Below are 17,326 nucleotides of genomic sequence, written 5' to 3'. Positions count from 1 at the left end.
TAGGGTTCGAATTTCATTGAAAAAGGAGGCAGGAGTATGAGAGGAAAATGGGCAAGAAAAAAGAGAAATGGCATTTATGGGTAGTTTCCTAAAGAATGAAAAAGGAGATCATTTTTCTTATTTTAAACTTATTTTAACCCTTTTATCCAAATATCCCTTCTTTCTATTGGTTTTTTTTTGAGGACTCAAACTTTGTGCATACAATCTCGTAGGTGTGTACTCTATTTTTATCTTGGAACAAAAATATGCTTGAAGGCAATTTGGGAAAGATCAATATATGGATTCAAGAAGACCAAAGCCGAAACCTAGATCGAATATGAGAGATTTATGATATGGGTACTAAAGCCATCAAAGAGAAAGTTTGGCCATTCATTAGCTAGATTTAAATTTACATTGAAATTAACTTTTAAAATAATTTGGAAAATGTGTTTTTGAAATTTCGACCCTTCTTTTGCAAAGATAAACTGAAAATTTTATATGCAAATAATTTCTTTACAGGGAAAAACCATTGAAATACCAGAATTGGAAATTGAAAATTCCTATTGGAGAAATATCATCTCAGCTACATTCTTGCCTAGAGTTTTCATGATCTCTTCATGCCTTTTTTCTCTCCCACCTTCCATTTTATTCATTCAGATTTTGTGTGGAGCTCACAACAAATGCAACGAGTAAAAAGTGACATGCAACTGCAAGAAAATAAACAAAGAAATACAGTTTGATCAGGAAACTGATGTAGGAAGAAAAAAAAAGAAAACCGTTATTCCACCATTGGTCTGGACACTGATATATAAGCTTTTTGCCAAGGAAAGTAAGTCCCCATTACAACAAGTTAACCCTAATGTCATTCACCAAGTTCTATTTATTTATCACAGGAGTGTAATTAGATATAGGTAGAACTAGAGATGACAGGCCGGAAGTCTTTAAAGTTTGATATTACATAGCAGTGATGGCTATCTTCATTCCAGACTGACAATGTCCAGGAAAACTGCAGATGAAGAAGTTCTGGCCCTTCACCAGCTTGATCTGATCTTTTCCTGTGTGATAAACTTTGGAAGCTCCTCGAGGCATGGTACATGTGTTGTAACCAACTTTGTTCACAGAAACTACGTCGTGGGCGGCTGCGTTGTAGTTGAACACTGCACAACATCAGCATGAATATCACTTACAACACCAAAATGCCATTAATTTATGAACATTTCTTAACATATTATTTTGTCCAGAAAAGTATTATTTGTAGAAAAACTTGAAGTTTGACATGATTCATTTTAAGAACATTACAATAACATTATCAAGTCATGATCATTCCATAAACAAAATGTTCTATCTAATCGAAGAAATCGAAATCTGCCTCTCTCGACAGCTTTTCAAGTCTTTGATCATTCTGCATATAAAAGAATGGAAATGCATCCCATGACCACCTGCAATATTTTAGAGAAATTGGTTACATCTTGTTCTTCCAAACATGACATTTTGGGATGAAGCTTTTACCTTACCGCATGTGTGTATCAAAGTCTATATATATAAGAAGAAGCTTATCAAGAGAGCAATAGACATGAATTAATGTCAAACAAATATAATGACTTGTCAACAGTTAGACCCATCTATAGAAACTCAAAGGCATATACATGTATAATGGTGAATTAATGCATGGATCCATCTTCATGAGTTACCAAGGATATCACCGGCCATGAAGCGCTTTCCATAAGGCCAGCCTACGACATCGAGGGTCCAACCTTTGGCACCTCCAACAGCGTAGGTGGTGGCATGAGCAGTGTCACAATGAAGCAGCAGGCAGAACAGCAGAACTGTGGCCACAATTGCGCTGCCTCTTCCCTCACCCATCTTCTGTCAAACAAAGAAAAAGTAATGGGAAAGACTCAAATGAACTTAATCTCTGAGAGAGAGAAAGCTGAGAAGAAGTGTGAAAAATTGAAAATTTAACGGGCCAAGTTGGGTCTTTATGGGGGGGTTGGAGGGTATGGACTTTTACATGATGTACATAATTTTTTTGTTTAATTTATTTTTATGAATTGCTAATTATCAATTTGCATAATCTACATAAATTCAAAGAAAATGCTTCATTTGTATCATGAAAAGCACAAGCCAAAGGGAAAGAAATGGTTTGCCCTAAAAAAATGTGAAGAAAAATAAAATTAATGAGGATCATTTAAAAAATTTATATATATATTCTTAAATTTTTTAATTCTTTTTATGTACAAAGGAAGATATCATGGAAGAAGCATGGCTTTAAAGTAACAGTCCTCCAATAATCAACCTTCTCTTATGACTCGTTTGGTTTACACTTCTAATTCCTAAAAAGTAGAAAAATTAGGAATTAACTACTCTCAAACTTTAGACTTCAAAATAGTAAGAGATACCAACTTCTACACTAGCCAAAAAAGATTTACCTATAATTTTTTTTTCTAGTGCCACTGCCTCTAATTACTTTATGTGAAATCCTATTATTCATACTAAAATTATTTGTAATTAAATATATTTATTTATCAATTTTGTTTTTTAATAGAGTTTGTTTTAATTCTGAAGGGACTAAATCTAAAGTTACAATGTTTCCTGCAGAACTAAAGCATATTGTTCTAAAAACCTCACTATTTTCTTATTTATAAGTGTTATATCTTTAATCGTTTTTCTATAGGCTCTTTAACATATATTTTAGATTAAGAATCTCTATTATTTCCATGGTTTTATTGTTAATTAAGTTCTTGGTTTGAAAGGATTTATTTTATGCTTTGGATTAAGTACTGGTTTTTCTCCTAAGTATATATATATTTTAAATTAAACTATTAGTGCTTGTTTCTTGCAAAGCACATGGTTGTATTAACTTTCTTTGTTAGTTTTAAATTTCTTGTTTTACTTTACACTTTTAGGGGACAAGGGCAAGAGATAAAACAATGAAATGAGGTTTGTTAAAGTAAAAAATATATTAAAATTTTTATTTTATTCAAACCATGTAAGAGTATAAAAAGTACTCTTTTGGCTACTTGACCATGTTTTAATTATATTTTATAATGTATTAGTCTCGTTTTAAAATTAGAATCTTTACTCTTAATCCTTGACTTTAACCTTGCTTGTTCATTTTAGCCATGAAGTGTTCATGAGGACAAGTTGGCAGGCAGGACTTTTAGTTTGGTCTTGAGGGAGGCTTATGCATTTGACATGAAGTAGTATTTTGAAAAGAGACTTTGAAAGTACAAATTCTGTCATTAAAACTTGGTCTTTAGTCTCAAAAGGACATCATTTATTTATATGCTAGCTAGTTTGTGCAAAATCTTTGTTTTGCAATACCTATCAGCAAAAGTTGGTATAAGAGCAAAACAAAGATTTTGCACAAACTAACAGATAAATAAAAGATGCCCTTTTAAGACCAAGACTAAGACCAAGTTTTAATGATTGAATTTATAATAAAGTACTTACAAACCAATTAATTTTGTATAAACAATTTTCTCAAAACAAATTTTTTTCCTTACCATGACCTTGAATATTTCTCCGTCATTTATTTAGCATGTATATATGTGGATGTTTCTCTTGTAAATAAACAAATTTGTAATCTTATACCTCAATTTATGGATTAGGGAATTTTGAAACATCTTTTCCTACACCATGTAACACAAATCCTTGATAATTTTTCAGAAAAATTAAAAACCAAATTAAATTATGTTTTTAAAATCGCAAAAAATGAATTAATTATCATTTGAAACCACTCCTTTATTCTATACTAATGGATCAATAGTACCAATGCACCATCACGTACAATTGCATACCATGATCCTTTGAAACCTTAACAAACACTAGAATGGGAGATGAGAAGGCCAAAAGAATTCCCCACTTATTATAATCCTTGCTGTATTTGAAAAGAATAAATCCTTAACCTTGGAGTTGGATGAGAGGAAAAAGAACTTACGTAGTTAAAATGAGATTTTCTGCCATAACTTCAAAATTTTAATTGAAATGACTTAGAAATAAAAAGTCATTAGAGATAAAAAGAGGTTTAAGCTACATACGTAAGTTGGAAATTCCCTTAAGTGGAAAGATACTTTTATTATATCTAAGAAAATTTTCTCTTCTGGGAATGATCCTCAAAACAAGTACCTAAGTACACTTTTTGCATAGAATAAGACATGACACCAGTAAGGGCTATAGTAGGCTCTTTGATAAGTTTCAAACTCATGTTAATAGACTAGTAAGTAAGCTTAATCACCTAAAAAAAATCAGATATTGAAGTCCTATAAGCACACCTCCACAAGTTAAGCAAGTTTGGTTTAAGCATAGTGACTTTAGGTGTAATGTATGCAACTTTTGTTACTATTAGGGCTAGAACATCAAGTGATTGGTATTTTGATAACAGGTACTCTAGGCATTTGACAAAAGATAGGTCATTTTTCACCGCCTTCAAAGATTTCAATGGTGTAGTGAATTTTCGAGATGGTAACACTAATCATGTTAGGGGTAAAGGTTCCGTTATTTTAGTTGAATGTCCTAGGCTTAATGAAGATCTTTATGTTGAAGGACTGAAAAAAAAACTTGGTAAGTATAAGCTAGATTTGTGACAACAAGCTTGGTATTAAGTTTTCCTTGGAAAAGTGTGAAGTAGTGTCATATGAGAAGTATGTTTTTACAAGGTATAGAACTTCATATAATTGTTATGTAATCAATCCAACTTTTAGTCCAGTGTTTATGTGTACTCGTACTAAGTTTCACTCTATTAAGCTATGACATAGGAGGTTACGATGCATGAATTATAGGGGATTTGGTCCTGGTAACCAATGTTAACCTAGTTAGAGGAGTTCTTGAACTAAGTGAGATTGAAAATCTAACTTATAGGGATTGTCAAAAATAGAAACTAGTGAAAGGTCCCTTAAGAAATTAGACAAAATTCAAACCACTAGGCCACTAGAGTTATAGTGCATGGATCTCACGGGTCCTATGAAGATAGAAAGTATTGGTGGGAAGAGATAAGTGCTAGTCATAGTTGATGACTTCCCTAGGTTTGCATTTATTGCATTTCAAGGCCATTGGTTCTAGGATTCAAAATAAGAAGACGACCATTGTAAAAAAAAAAATAGAAGTGATATAGGAAGGGTATTTGATAACATAGATATTGATTCTTTCTGTGAAAGAGTACCTGGATAAAGCACAAGTTCTCTACATTTAGAACTCCTCAACAAAATGGAGTGGTAGAAAGGATGAATAGAGTACCCTAAGAGATAACTCACGTCATGCTTCATGCAAATGAGGTGCCTCTTCAGTTTTTAGTAAAAATTCTTAGCATTGCTTGCTATACTTTTAATGAGGTTTTTATTAGGCTTAAGACACAAAAAACACATCTATCTATCTATATGTATTTCCCTTTTTATCATCACTATTTTATCTTTTTGTTGTTAGTTTTGTGACAAGAAGGGGCAAACTATATTTATGTTTCAATTCAAGATCTTGAGACCATTAAATTAGTTTATTATACAGGCTTGGATTATGATTTCATTACGTTATTGGTTATTTTTGTTTCCATACTTTTCATGGTATTATTGTTTTAGTATATTAAGATATAAGTGGCATTGAGTGATTTGTGAATTTTGTTCCAGAGTATTAGGGGTTTTATGTAATCAATATTTTATCACAAAATTGTCGAAGGAGGAGGTTGTTAGTGTATTAGTCTATTTAGATTTAGTTTACAACTTGATCTATTTATGTTGATTCCATATACTTTCCTTTAACTTAGACTACTTGTGAAGGTTCAAGATTTTTGCAAAATCAACCCATAAAATATAAGTATTGGGGGTTATGAAAGGGTAATGTTGGGAAAATGAGACATTATGAAATTTAAAAGCAGGCATTTAATTTATTTGAAAATAAAATTTTGAATTAAGCACTTAAACGCCCTAAACAATAGCTCAAGCGCTCAAAAGGATGCTCAAGCATTGTCGAGGATTGCTCAAGCGCTTAGAGTGCTCAAGCACACTTGAGACATGCTTGAGCATTTGAGTCAAGATATGCCAAGTTTGACAATTCGCAAAGTTTCTAGTTTTTATTATTTGAATATTTTTTTTTTTGAAAAATTAAGGCCTTATTTGATAGTTGTTTTTTAGAATAGTTTTATGTTCTCTAGAACAAAAAAGAAAAAAAAACATATTTAACAATTAGAAAATAGTTTTTTATTCTTAAAAATAGAAACTTATTACTAATCAAATATCACTATATTGAATATATCTTATTCACTCTAAACACATGATTGATAATAACTGAGAAAACTAAAAAAAAATTATAAATATGCAATTCGTTATTTTCAACACACTTCAATAGTTCTCAAAAATTTAAAAACATCAAACAACAAATCTAACCATACTCAAATACCATTGCATAACATCTCTAAAAATTCAAAGAACCCATAAAATTTCTTAAATTCTCTAGAAATTTATCCTTAACCATATACCACTACATAAAATTGTAATATATTTGATTCACTCCAAATACAAGGCAATAGAGAACTTAAAGAAAAAAAAAATTATAAATGCATAATTTATTATTTTGAACACACTTTAATGGTTCCCAAATTGCATTAAGTAAAAAACCTAATCCTACTCAAACACTATTATGTAACATCCTTAAAAATTCAAAAAAAATTATAAAACATGAAGACTATTATACTCATTGGCTTAGTAGATTCACTTTTCTCTTCTATTGGTTCACTTTTCTATTTTGTTGGAAATTGGGATTTTTGCTTTTTGACCACCATTTTAAACCTCTTCAACTTATCACTCTTCAATGCACTCATTTTTTGCTTCCTACTTAGAGATAAAATATAAGAAGTGGACAATTTCCTAATAAGAGAGAGGATGAGAAGTGAGAAGTTTGCTAAGGTTTGGGAAAGAAAGAAAGGATGAGAGGAAAGACATTTACTAGGGTTTGGGAATGAAATCGGAGAAGTATATTTTTTGCATTGAGAGAATGAAGTAGAAGAAGAAAAGTTATGTTGGAGAGACAAAAGAAAAGGGCCTTGTCTTATGTGGGTCATTTTTTATGTTTTTTGAGGTGGTGGGTTACTTTTGTGAATAAGGGGGTTATTTTAGCCTTTTTAACCAAATAACCCTTTCCTATAACCGCCTTCTTTGTATTTCACAGTGTAAATCCATCGACACTAACTGGCTTCTTTCCTAGTGGACAATCCATAAGTTCCAAAGTTTCATTTTTTTTGTAATGATTTCATCTCCTTGTTTATATCAGCATCAACTATGGCTTCCTACATATTGCTAGGAATAACTACAATAGATAATTCATTTATAAATGATTGATTTGACTTTGACAAACAATGATTAGGCACATAATTATTCATGGAATATTTTATTTTACTAGAAAGTTCAAGTTCATATGGGGGTTTAGGAATACCTTTAGTGTGATGTTGTGGTAACTGTTTTCTAGGTGGCTTAGATACTAAATTAAGAAAATCCTCAATAGACAATTGGTTTGGTATAATATTAGTGAGGGCCTCCAACCCAAATGGTTCAGATGATGGAGGAAGTAGAATCAAGCTTTCTATTTCACTACTTTGCTTAAAAGTTATACCATCCAAGTCACCCACTTCTTGATTGACTAGTCCACATTGTGAGTCTTCACTACTAAAATCCAAGTTACTAGATTTAGAAGATTCACCTTCCTCTGAGATGTGATAAGCATACTCTGAAACATCATAATCTAAAGTCTAAATTTCCTAATAGTACTCCCCTTAAAGTTTATGCTTGAAAGAAAAATACATTGAGTCTTCATGAAAAACCACATCCATTGTAATAAACATTCATTGAGCTAGAGGATGAAAACATCGATATCCCTTTTTATGCACAACTTATCTGAGAAATGCTCATCGCAATGCTTGAGGAGTAATTTGTTGCATTGATGCTTATGGACGTGTACAAATGCTACACAACAAAAACATGAGGAGGTAAATTTGGAATGATTAGGACAACATTTGCATTGGTGAGAGCCTAAAGAGGTGTTTGGAAGTCAATAGAGCTGGAAGGTACCCAATTGATTACATATGCAGCAGAGGTAAGTGCTTCTTCCTAATAAGATATTGATTCGTTCCTAATTGGTGTCTCAGCTGATTCATGTCCAGTTGGTGCTCCTTGACTGAGGAAGTGATCAACAAAATTTATAACCTATATCACCATGCATTAGGATAGCTTTAGCTAATATAGCATAGTAGCTCTAGGATCGTTCACTGGGAAGGGTTTTGAACTCACAACTGATACCAATTCAAAGCTGAGTTGGTGCTTTTTCATTTCAAGGTTAGCTTTAAAAGAAAACATAAAGATGTTTGAGTGAAAAGGGTTTGTTCTTAAACTAACCAAAAAGAAAGTAATAGAAATTACTTATGAAGAAAAACATTCCTTGGAGGTTTGGGTTCATAGGGGAGGTTCCTTATGCAAAAACAAAATTCCGGTCATTTGGTTCGTTTCCTCGCATTAGAGAATTAACATATAGTCAATTCTCTAACCGGTGTTGTACAAATATATCTTTTAAATGGATTCTAGCTCTAATTTCCTCTCACTGATGCAACTTGCAATGGCTCGTGCCTCTCACCTAGCATTTGACATTCAAGGTGATCTTTAACTTTGGACTTCCCTTCTCAAGCTCACAAGAGAAAACTAATGGATGTCTCCTTGGACTCCAAAAGCTTCCCAAGTGTTGGCAATTCTAGAAAATCCTACCTTCAAGTCACTTCCCAAAAGCTCGCAAGAGGTAAACTAGTGCATCTCCATGGACGGAGATCACTTGCTTTACCAAGTGTTGGCTCAAGTGAATTGAAAGTGTTTTAAGTTAACTAAAAACATAGAAATCATTAAAGGATCACACTTTCTTTTCATTAATGACTAAAACCACAAAGCTACTAATTCTTGCACTTGGAACCTTTCCCGGCAACCTTAACTCCAAGGAACTAAAAGTCTAGCCACTCATTCTCTAAGGAAACTTCCTCAGAGCTTGTTTGGCTAGTAAGAAAACTAACGAGAAAACAATTATATGAAGGAAAAACAGAGCAAGTGCTCTGTGAATTATATTTCTTCCTTCCGCTTATTACATAATAATCTTCGTAAAGAAAATTACAAACTATATATAAGAGGTTATTCACCCCTTTGTTCTTGCTTAAAGACTAAGGAATCCTATGATAGGTGGGTTACAAGGAGACTTTGAGGATTTAGACAACAAATATCTAAAGCAAAATATCCCAAGATGTCGGTCGGAAATATCAAGAAGCTTCAGGAGAACACCGCCGCACTGTATACTGAGAGAAAAACTCTCCTGGTAAGCACTATCAGAGGATCCGAATAAGTCTGACCGGAGAAGTTGAAATGTCCTCCTCTCCCATCCGGCTGTGAAATGTCGGCGGACGGAATTCCGGATGCGAAATGTCCCGCGCCGCCAGGCTATCCAAATCAACTCCATCCGGATTCCCCCAAGAGGACATGTGGCGCGCTTCCCTATCCGGACTCCATCAGGGAGAAGCACACGACACTCGTGAACATTACACCCGAACGATAGCATATCCTATCCAGATGTGTTGTCCGGATCATTGACTTCCGTTGCCATCCGATGGTGTGTTCGGACGCCCTGTCCGGACATCTTTTGCTCCTTGCATTCCGGATTTGCTTATGGCAAAAGACTTCAAAGCTTTGCTTCTTCATGTTTCTGAGCTTTCCATTGCTTTGCCATGGATTCCAAAGAACTTTCCTCAATCTTGGATTGCTTTGGTGATCAAAAAGCTATCAAAACACCAAAACTTAACACAATTTGATTAGAATTGATTGCAAGGGTCCTTAATATGTTAATTGGGTTAAAAGGTGATAACTACTACTCAAAAGTGTTTATAAGAGTTAATTACAAGCTATGAAATAGCACTTTTTGAGTAATAATCAGATATGTTGCTATCAATGAAGCTTGAACAACCTCCAACAAGTGTTAATATTTACACTCAACCACCCCTATTTTACTGGGGTATATTGGAATAAGTAGTTTGATGAATGGTTCTTTATGCTTCCAGATACCCTTGAAAGTCGAAACTTTAATATTCTCCACCATTGCCGCTGCAGAGAACTTGAATTTTTGCATTGTACTAAATTTCAATCAATTTTTTTTTGAAAATTTTGAAATATTAAGTTTATGTCACCTTTGGACTTCGTCAAGCATAACTGGGCCATTCAGGTATAGTACTCAATAAAAGTAACAAACCAACATGATCCACCTAAAGTTAGGACTTTAGATGTACCCCAAACGTCAAAATGTATAATCATAAAAGGGATTGGACTTTTATTCAAGGTTAACAAAAATGAAGCATGATGACTTTTTGCTAGTTCCGCAAACATCATAGCAGAAACTAGAAACATCACATTTTGCAAACAAACTAGAAAACTATTTTTTCAAACAACCGAAGGAAGCATGCCCTAGGTGTCAATGCATAACCAAAATTTAGATTTCTTCTCCATTCCCTTAAAACCATCCACTTTTAAGGCTTGTCATAGCTTGTTGTAATCTTTCGATAGCAAGTCCAAGTAATATAGTTTTCCTCGCCTAATAGCATAACCAATTGTCTATCTTGTTTTGATGTCCTTAAATACACAAAACTGAAGCCAAAAAAATCACAACACAAGATAAGGCTCTAGTGATTTGGAAAATTGACAAAAGGTTGTAATCTAAAGATGGAACAATTAAATCAAAATCTACATTTAAAGTATAGGCGATGGTTAAATATTCTTCCCCAATAACTAGGGTCATGTTGTCATTCTAGTGGAGAAATTTTTTTGTGAGGATGGTTTAAGAGGTTAGACCTGTCTAGAATAAAAAGTTATATGATCTATAACACCAGAATCAATTATTCATGTACTATTAGAAATAGGTATAGAAATATTTAAAATCTTTCCACCATTATCTATAGCAATTATCAACGTTGAGGCCTTTTTAGCAACATCATCCTATGTCTTTGTTTTGATAACGACTGCAATTGAGGTCTTTTTGGAATTCGTCTTCTATAAATCACAATTATGATCCATCATGAGTGATATCCCATAAGTTTAAGGTAACGACTTTTGGTACAACTAGTCTGATTGCAATGGGTGAATTTATAAATAGGCTTATCAGCAATAGTGGTGGTCTTAAGATGGTTAGCGTTGGTTTGGTCCTGCTAGTTTTGAGTTGATCGGTGCCGAGCCACAATGGCTAAGGTGTTTGGATTTTTAAACTCCTCTTTTGCATGGCGTACCGCCTCTCATTGAATGAACATGTAGCATTCTTCCAAATCAGGATCTTTCATGACCACCTTGTCAGATGATCCAATTCGTGAAAAATCCCAATCAACTCTCCATATATTTGAAGAGAGACTTACCATTTTGTCCGACAGGGAAGGCCTTTTGATTTAGGGTGAAAACTTACAACTCATCACTTCCATCATGGAAGGCTTTTGACAAGCAGTCCATATTTATTGAGCAGTGGGTAAGCGTAACTAATCCTTCATATTTCTAGACTCATGGCCATTAATAGTCATCTATTCACTTTCGAGTTTTCCATATACCATTTTTCTTATCCATGTTCAGACTCTACAAGTGGCTTTGTCTTGCCCCGAATATAGGAGAGTTTCTCCCATTCAACAATATGCATCTCCATTAGTTGTGACCAAATATCATAATTTGATTCTGTGAAGATGATCTCTGCATTAATAAAAATACTTTCTGATTGGGCAATAACAGGAATTGATTTTGTCCCAAAAGATTTAATATTTTTTTATTCATCATTTTTTTCTTTCTAACACACGTGTTGTTCCAATTAAGGTTTCAATATACTAAAACCAGAGGGACTCATGAAACGTGGTGGTTCGGCTCCGACGGTGACAAGGGTCGAGTATTAAGCAACGCTGGAGGTGTGTGTTTTTAACTGTAGAAACGAAGTTCTTCAACGATCGGGCTCTAACATGGGTTTGCTGCAGAACTTTGAATGGATTCAGATTCGGTGCAGCTTTGACGGATTTGGCGATGGTTTGGGACTCTGGTATCAATGACGCTTTTCGGTGCCACACTTCATAGTGGTAGGGATCTAGGCATAGCTAGATCAGACAAAAAAAAAATCCAGTGGGTATACATCAGGAAACTAGTTGCCTAGAAATTAGTGCTAAATCCGGTAACTAAATAAGGAATTTCTCATAGTTATACAATCCATAAAATCCCCTAATTACAGGAAAGAAAATCTCAACAGTTCTATCTAAATCATTGTCCTAAAAATATTGGACAGATATCAATATGCTTTCATTAATGGAGATCATTAAATTTCCATCCAACAAATAGTACCGAAGGTCATGGCATGATTCAAATTAAGAGACATTTTAACAATTTATTTATGACTATGAAGACTCCATACGATTCGGATTGAGTGACAAGGAGGATGTAAATACCAGTTTAAAGATTAAAATATTTTAACAACCAATAATCATCGATGAAAATTATTATTGATGACTATAATTAATGGTCACCAATTTAATCAATAATGGTACTTCTATTATAATATTTGTGACAAAATATATTTTTTGTTGTAATATTCATTTAGTGACCAAATGCTTATTTTAAATAATGATTTTTTTTTTTTAAGTGATTGCAAAGATAGAAGTTCTCCTCTTACCACTAGATACTTCTTAACTCAAAGATGAAAAACTATTTAAGATTATACTGTCAAAGGATAAAGAGATCGATCAAGTAGTACCATTGATCAACATAGATTCTCTGCGTTCCCAAAAAAAATGATAATAAGTTTGCAAGTACAATAAGATTGAAGTTATTAACTAAATTAAACCTAATCACTAATATAATTTGTACCTAATTTATTATTTATGTTAGATAAAAATGTTAGATGAGACAATGAGGTCAACTTGATACCAATTAAATAAGATGAAAAAAAAAAATTGAAGGTATAATTTTTTTTTTACTAAGGGTGCATTAGATAAGAAAGATAATAACATGGACAAGGAGAACTTAAGTTAATATATTTTTTATTATACTTATGAGTTTTTAAGAATTAAGTAAAAGTATGGAACTATTAATATGATTTTTCATAACTAAATTGATTTATTATAAAGTTTATCATTCATGCTATTTTATTTATTTGTATATATTTTAAATATTTATTAATTAGGAAACTAGTCTTGAAAGGGTTATCATCTTCCATTTTCACCTTCACAACTTTAATTGATAAATTATCATCTATTATTGTTCATTTCTCATTCTTAGCTATGTTTGATGGAAGAATTCTAGAGGATAAGCAAATAAATTGCCCACAAATTGAGGTCCCCAAATAAAAATCCTCATTTATTTTAGCATGGAAAAAATGTGAAAACCTAATTATTATATATATATATATATAAAATAATAATAATAATTTAAAAAAATACAACAATTCGGTGAATATGTTTAAATGAAGACTCTAGATGATTCAAATTAAGTGATAAGTAGGGTGTAAATACTAGTTTAAAGATATATATATATATATATATTTCAACAACTAAAAATCATTGATAAAAATTATTATTGATGAATATAATTAATGGTCACCGATTTAATTAGTAATGGTACTTCATTATCAAACTTGTGATGAAAAATATTTGTTGTCGTAATATGTGTTTACTAACCAAATGCTTCTTTTAAACAATAACCTTTTTATTTTTTATTTTTTTATGGTGATTGCAGAAAAAGAAGCTCGTCTCTTGCATTTGATGCTTCTTACCTCAAAGATGGAAAACTATTTAAGATTATGCCATCAAAGTGTTGATCAAGTTAAATACCTATGGACCCACATTTTTTACATGCTTCCCTACTCAACGGGTAGACTCACTTTTTATTATGAAATTTTGATTTTTGAAAAAGTTTGAATTATCACTTATTTTTGTTTATTTTTTTAAAAAAGAAACAAAATAAAAAATAAAATCCTAAGAGTGATTCCTTATAAAAGGAAAAATATGTCTACAAAAAAATCAAGTCCAAGTCTAAGGGTCAGGTTACTTATTGGGAAGGTACCATAGGATAACACCCCTCTAAGCCCTAAAGAGGTTTTTACTAAACAAGCAGAGAGATGCAAGACAATTGACTAATAAACTAATGGATACTAAGGGACAACAAGAATATGCAACAAAGTAATGGTGATGAAGAGTTATAAACAAAGAACACTCAAAGCATGACATGTATATAAAAGGAACAAATCAAGAAACGAAAAAAGTGTACCTCAATAATGCCCCAAAACGAGTAGCACGATTTTATGGAAAACAAAGTTATGTCACAAGTAAGATAAGAGATAAAAAATCATAACAAGGGCTACTGCATATATACAACTCAAATCAAGAAACAAAAGATGACAAAGCTAACACTAAAATGGACTAAACCAAACTAAACATGAACAAATTTCAAAACTAGCAACAAGTATGCAATCTCAAAATAAAGCCAAATAAAATAGATAAAAGAGAGATGTGATATAAAGGAAGGCTTGGTTAACATGTATAAGACGTCAATAGTACAAATCAAGGATCAAATAAGATTAAAAGCATGCAAAAGAATTGCATACAAAATTGCCTAAATCATTATATAAGAATTCTATAATACAAGAAAAATATTAAAAATAATTAAAAGCCCATGGGCTAATACAGAATTACAAAAACATTTTGAGTTTAAAAAACAAGGCAAAATCTAGACATCTTAAAAAACCAATTTAATTTACAAGGTTAGAGAAGCCTATTTAATCAAAACAAAAATTCTTTCATACATTTAAGAAGTCCAAAGCATCATAAACATAAAAAATATTTAGGACATGCCAAAAAGTAAAGATTTAATAAAACATTTTAAGGGTAAAAAATAAGGCAACAAGTGGGTGATTTCAAAAATCCAAGAATGTGGGTCTTACCAATATCCAAGTTGATTTTCATGTATTAATCCACATCCCCTGCCCTCTAATGATCATGGAGAAAAGCTCATGAGCGTTGGAGGTTATCCCATTTAATTAAGACTTGTGAGATTTATTCATGCTTTAAAAATCAATAAAATATGAAAATTAAGAGTTTGAAAAATGAGTGATGTAGGCCAAAAGAATGAGTCATAGACCAATTCATGAGGTTAACATTCCTTCCTAACCCTCAAATGATTATGAAATTAAACTCATATAGGCATGGAGAACCAAATTAAAACTCACAAATGAAAAGAGTGTTAAATTCACAAAGAAATACCCATAAAATATGAAATCATGCATTATGTACCAACAATCATGGTAGCCATTATTGATCGAAAAAAAAAAAAAATAGCCATAATCTCATGTCCTAAATGATCATAGAAAAATATCAAAAGAACTAAAATTGGTTTACAAAAAAATCAATTTAAAAAACCTTTTCAAGAACACATAAAAACATGTGAGTAACTATTGATTTTGTCAAGCATAAAAATGAGACCAAAGCCTATGATGAGAGGCTTGATCCTTGGCCACAAAAAAGATCATTAGAGATACTTAAAATATCCAACCAAAAGGATTTGAAAATCCATTTTTACAATTACATTTGGAAGAAAAAATCAAAAAGGGCCAAAAAGATCTAAAAGGGTATTTTCCATAGAAAATTAATTTGGCAAATAACTAAATATTTTTGTAGCTCTCAATTTTATTTTTAATCTAACAAAAAGACTTTAAAAAAATCAACATAAAGTGGAAAAAACCAATATCCCTATAGACAAAACCAAAAGAAAAACAAAAATTTAAAATCTAGCAAAGCCTCATTTCAAGAATCATCAATAGACTTAAAAATTTGTAAAACGGCCCAAAAGAACCAAAATCAATTCAAATAAACTCTCAAAATATACTGTTCAATAACATGAATCTAAGATTAAATCAATTCTCAAGCAATCATGGTGAATCAAGAGAAGAAGAGAAGTTAAACAATCATAGATGGCAAATAAAATAAACAAAAAACCAATATGTGACCTCCAAAATCCACACCCAACAAGAAAACAATCTTAGGGATCAATAGGAAGTGAAGAAGAATAGTGAATGAAAAGGAAAACACAAAATCTAAGCGATCTTCCCAAGAATTCTCCACTTAAGCAAGATTTTCTTAGCTTCAAGCAAGCATTTCTTCTCCTCCAAGAAAAAAGATCTTCAAAATTTCCAAAGTCTTCCTCCACTGAAAATTTCAGTAGTCCCTCCTCCAAAAACCCCCAAAAAGTCCTTACAAACAACCTACCAAACCCCCTTTTATAAGGCAAAGGAAGGCTAAGATTTGGACTATTGTCATCATCTCACCCTATACTCAAATCAACCAAAAACCCACTTAAACAAAAATTAAAACCAAAAAACACTTGGGAATGAAAGGAAACCAACAAAAAAAAAAAAAAAAAAGGTGCTCAAATCTGAGTTGAAATGGGCTTAAAACAACAAAAACACAATGAACCGGTCAATGGGAACTAGTTGGACCCTAAAAGGTTCTTAGGTCATCGAAAAGAGTCCAATTGAGCTCTAAAAATGGCTGAAATTTTAGGAGAATCTAGAGGACAACTAAAATCATGCTAGGGATCAAAAAGTCTTTAAAAATGGCCCAAGAGTTAATGACAAACTAACCTGTGGACCACTACGGAGTGCAATAAACAACTAAGCAAACGAGGATCCTACGTGTGTACTACAAGAAAGTACAAGGTGAGGGAAACAAGTATGCAATAATATGTGCTACGAGGAAAAAGAGGGTCTACAATACCATTGATCAATATAGGTTTTCTCCATTCTAAAAAACTGCATAATAAGTTTGCAAGTATAATAAAATTAAAGTTATAAAAAAAATACTTAAACTTAATCACTAATGATAGTTTACACCCAAATTTTAATATATGTTAGATAAAAGTGTGAGTAAAGACAAAGACAATAAGGTAACTTGATACTAATTAAATAAGAGGAATTAATTGATGGTATAAATTTTTTTTACTAAGGATGCATTAGATAATAAAGATAATAAAGGGGTGAGAACTTAATATATTTTTTAATCATACTTACGAGTTTTTAAGAATTAAGTGAAAGTGTGAAACTATCAGTATTATTTTTCGTAATTAATTGATCTATTATAAAGTTTGTCATTTATGTTATTCTATTCAATTTTTATATATTTTAAATTATTTTAACCATTTATTAGTTATGAAACTAGAGTCTTAAAAGGCTTATGTGAAACTTATAGTTCATCATCTTCCACTTTCACCTTTAGACCTTTGATTTAATTGATAAATTATTTCATTTCTCAATCTTAGCTATGCTAGATGCAAAAATTCCCATA

General features: G+C 32.0%; 1 protein-coding gene across 1 annotated transcript; it reads right to left on the bottom strand.

The window, feature by feature from the left end:
* Positions 1 to 733: 733 nt before the first annotated feature.
* Positions 734 to 1,942, bottom strand: LOC100253145 (basic blue protein). Its single transcript, XM_002275927.4, has 2 exons — positions 1,671 to 1,942; positions 734 to 1,136 (listed from the first exon to the last, which is right to left on the bottom strand). The coding sequence occupies exons 1-2, from the start codon at positions 1,840 to 1,842 to the stop codon at positions 934 to 936; spliced, it is 375 nt and encodes a 124-aa protein (XP_002275963.1). The 5' UTR covers positions 1,843 to 1,942; the 3' UTR covers positions 734 to 933.
* Between the last annotated feature and the right edge of the window lie 15,384 nt (positions 1,943 to 17,326).

This window comes from Vitis vinifera, chromosome 12 (assembly GCF_030704535.1).
Source record: "Vitis vinifera cultivar Pinot Noir 40024 chromosome 12, ASM3070453v1".
Lineage (NCBI taxonomy): Eukaryota > Viridiplantae > Streptophyta > Magnoliopsida > Vitales > Vitaceae > Vitis > Vitis vinifera.
Note: the sequence above shows the minus strand (reverse complement) of the source record. Positions and strands in the feature narration are given on the sequence as shown.

Excerpts from the sequence above, each read along its gene's own strand:
- LOC100253145 (XM_002275927.4), bottom strand. The coding sequence starts at position 1,842 with ATGGGTGAGGGAAGAGGCAGCGCAATTGTGGCCACAGTTCTGCTGTTC. Across the intron at positions 1,137-1,670 it reads CATGGCCGGTGATATCCTTG|TGTTCAACTACAACGCAGCC; the intron begins GTAACTCATGAA and ends GATGTTGTGCAG.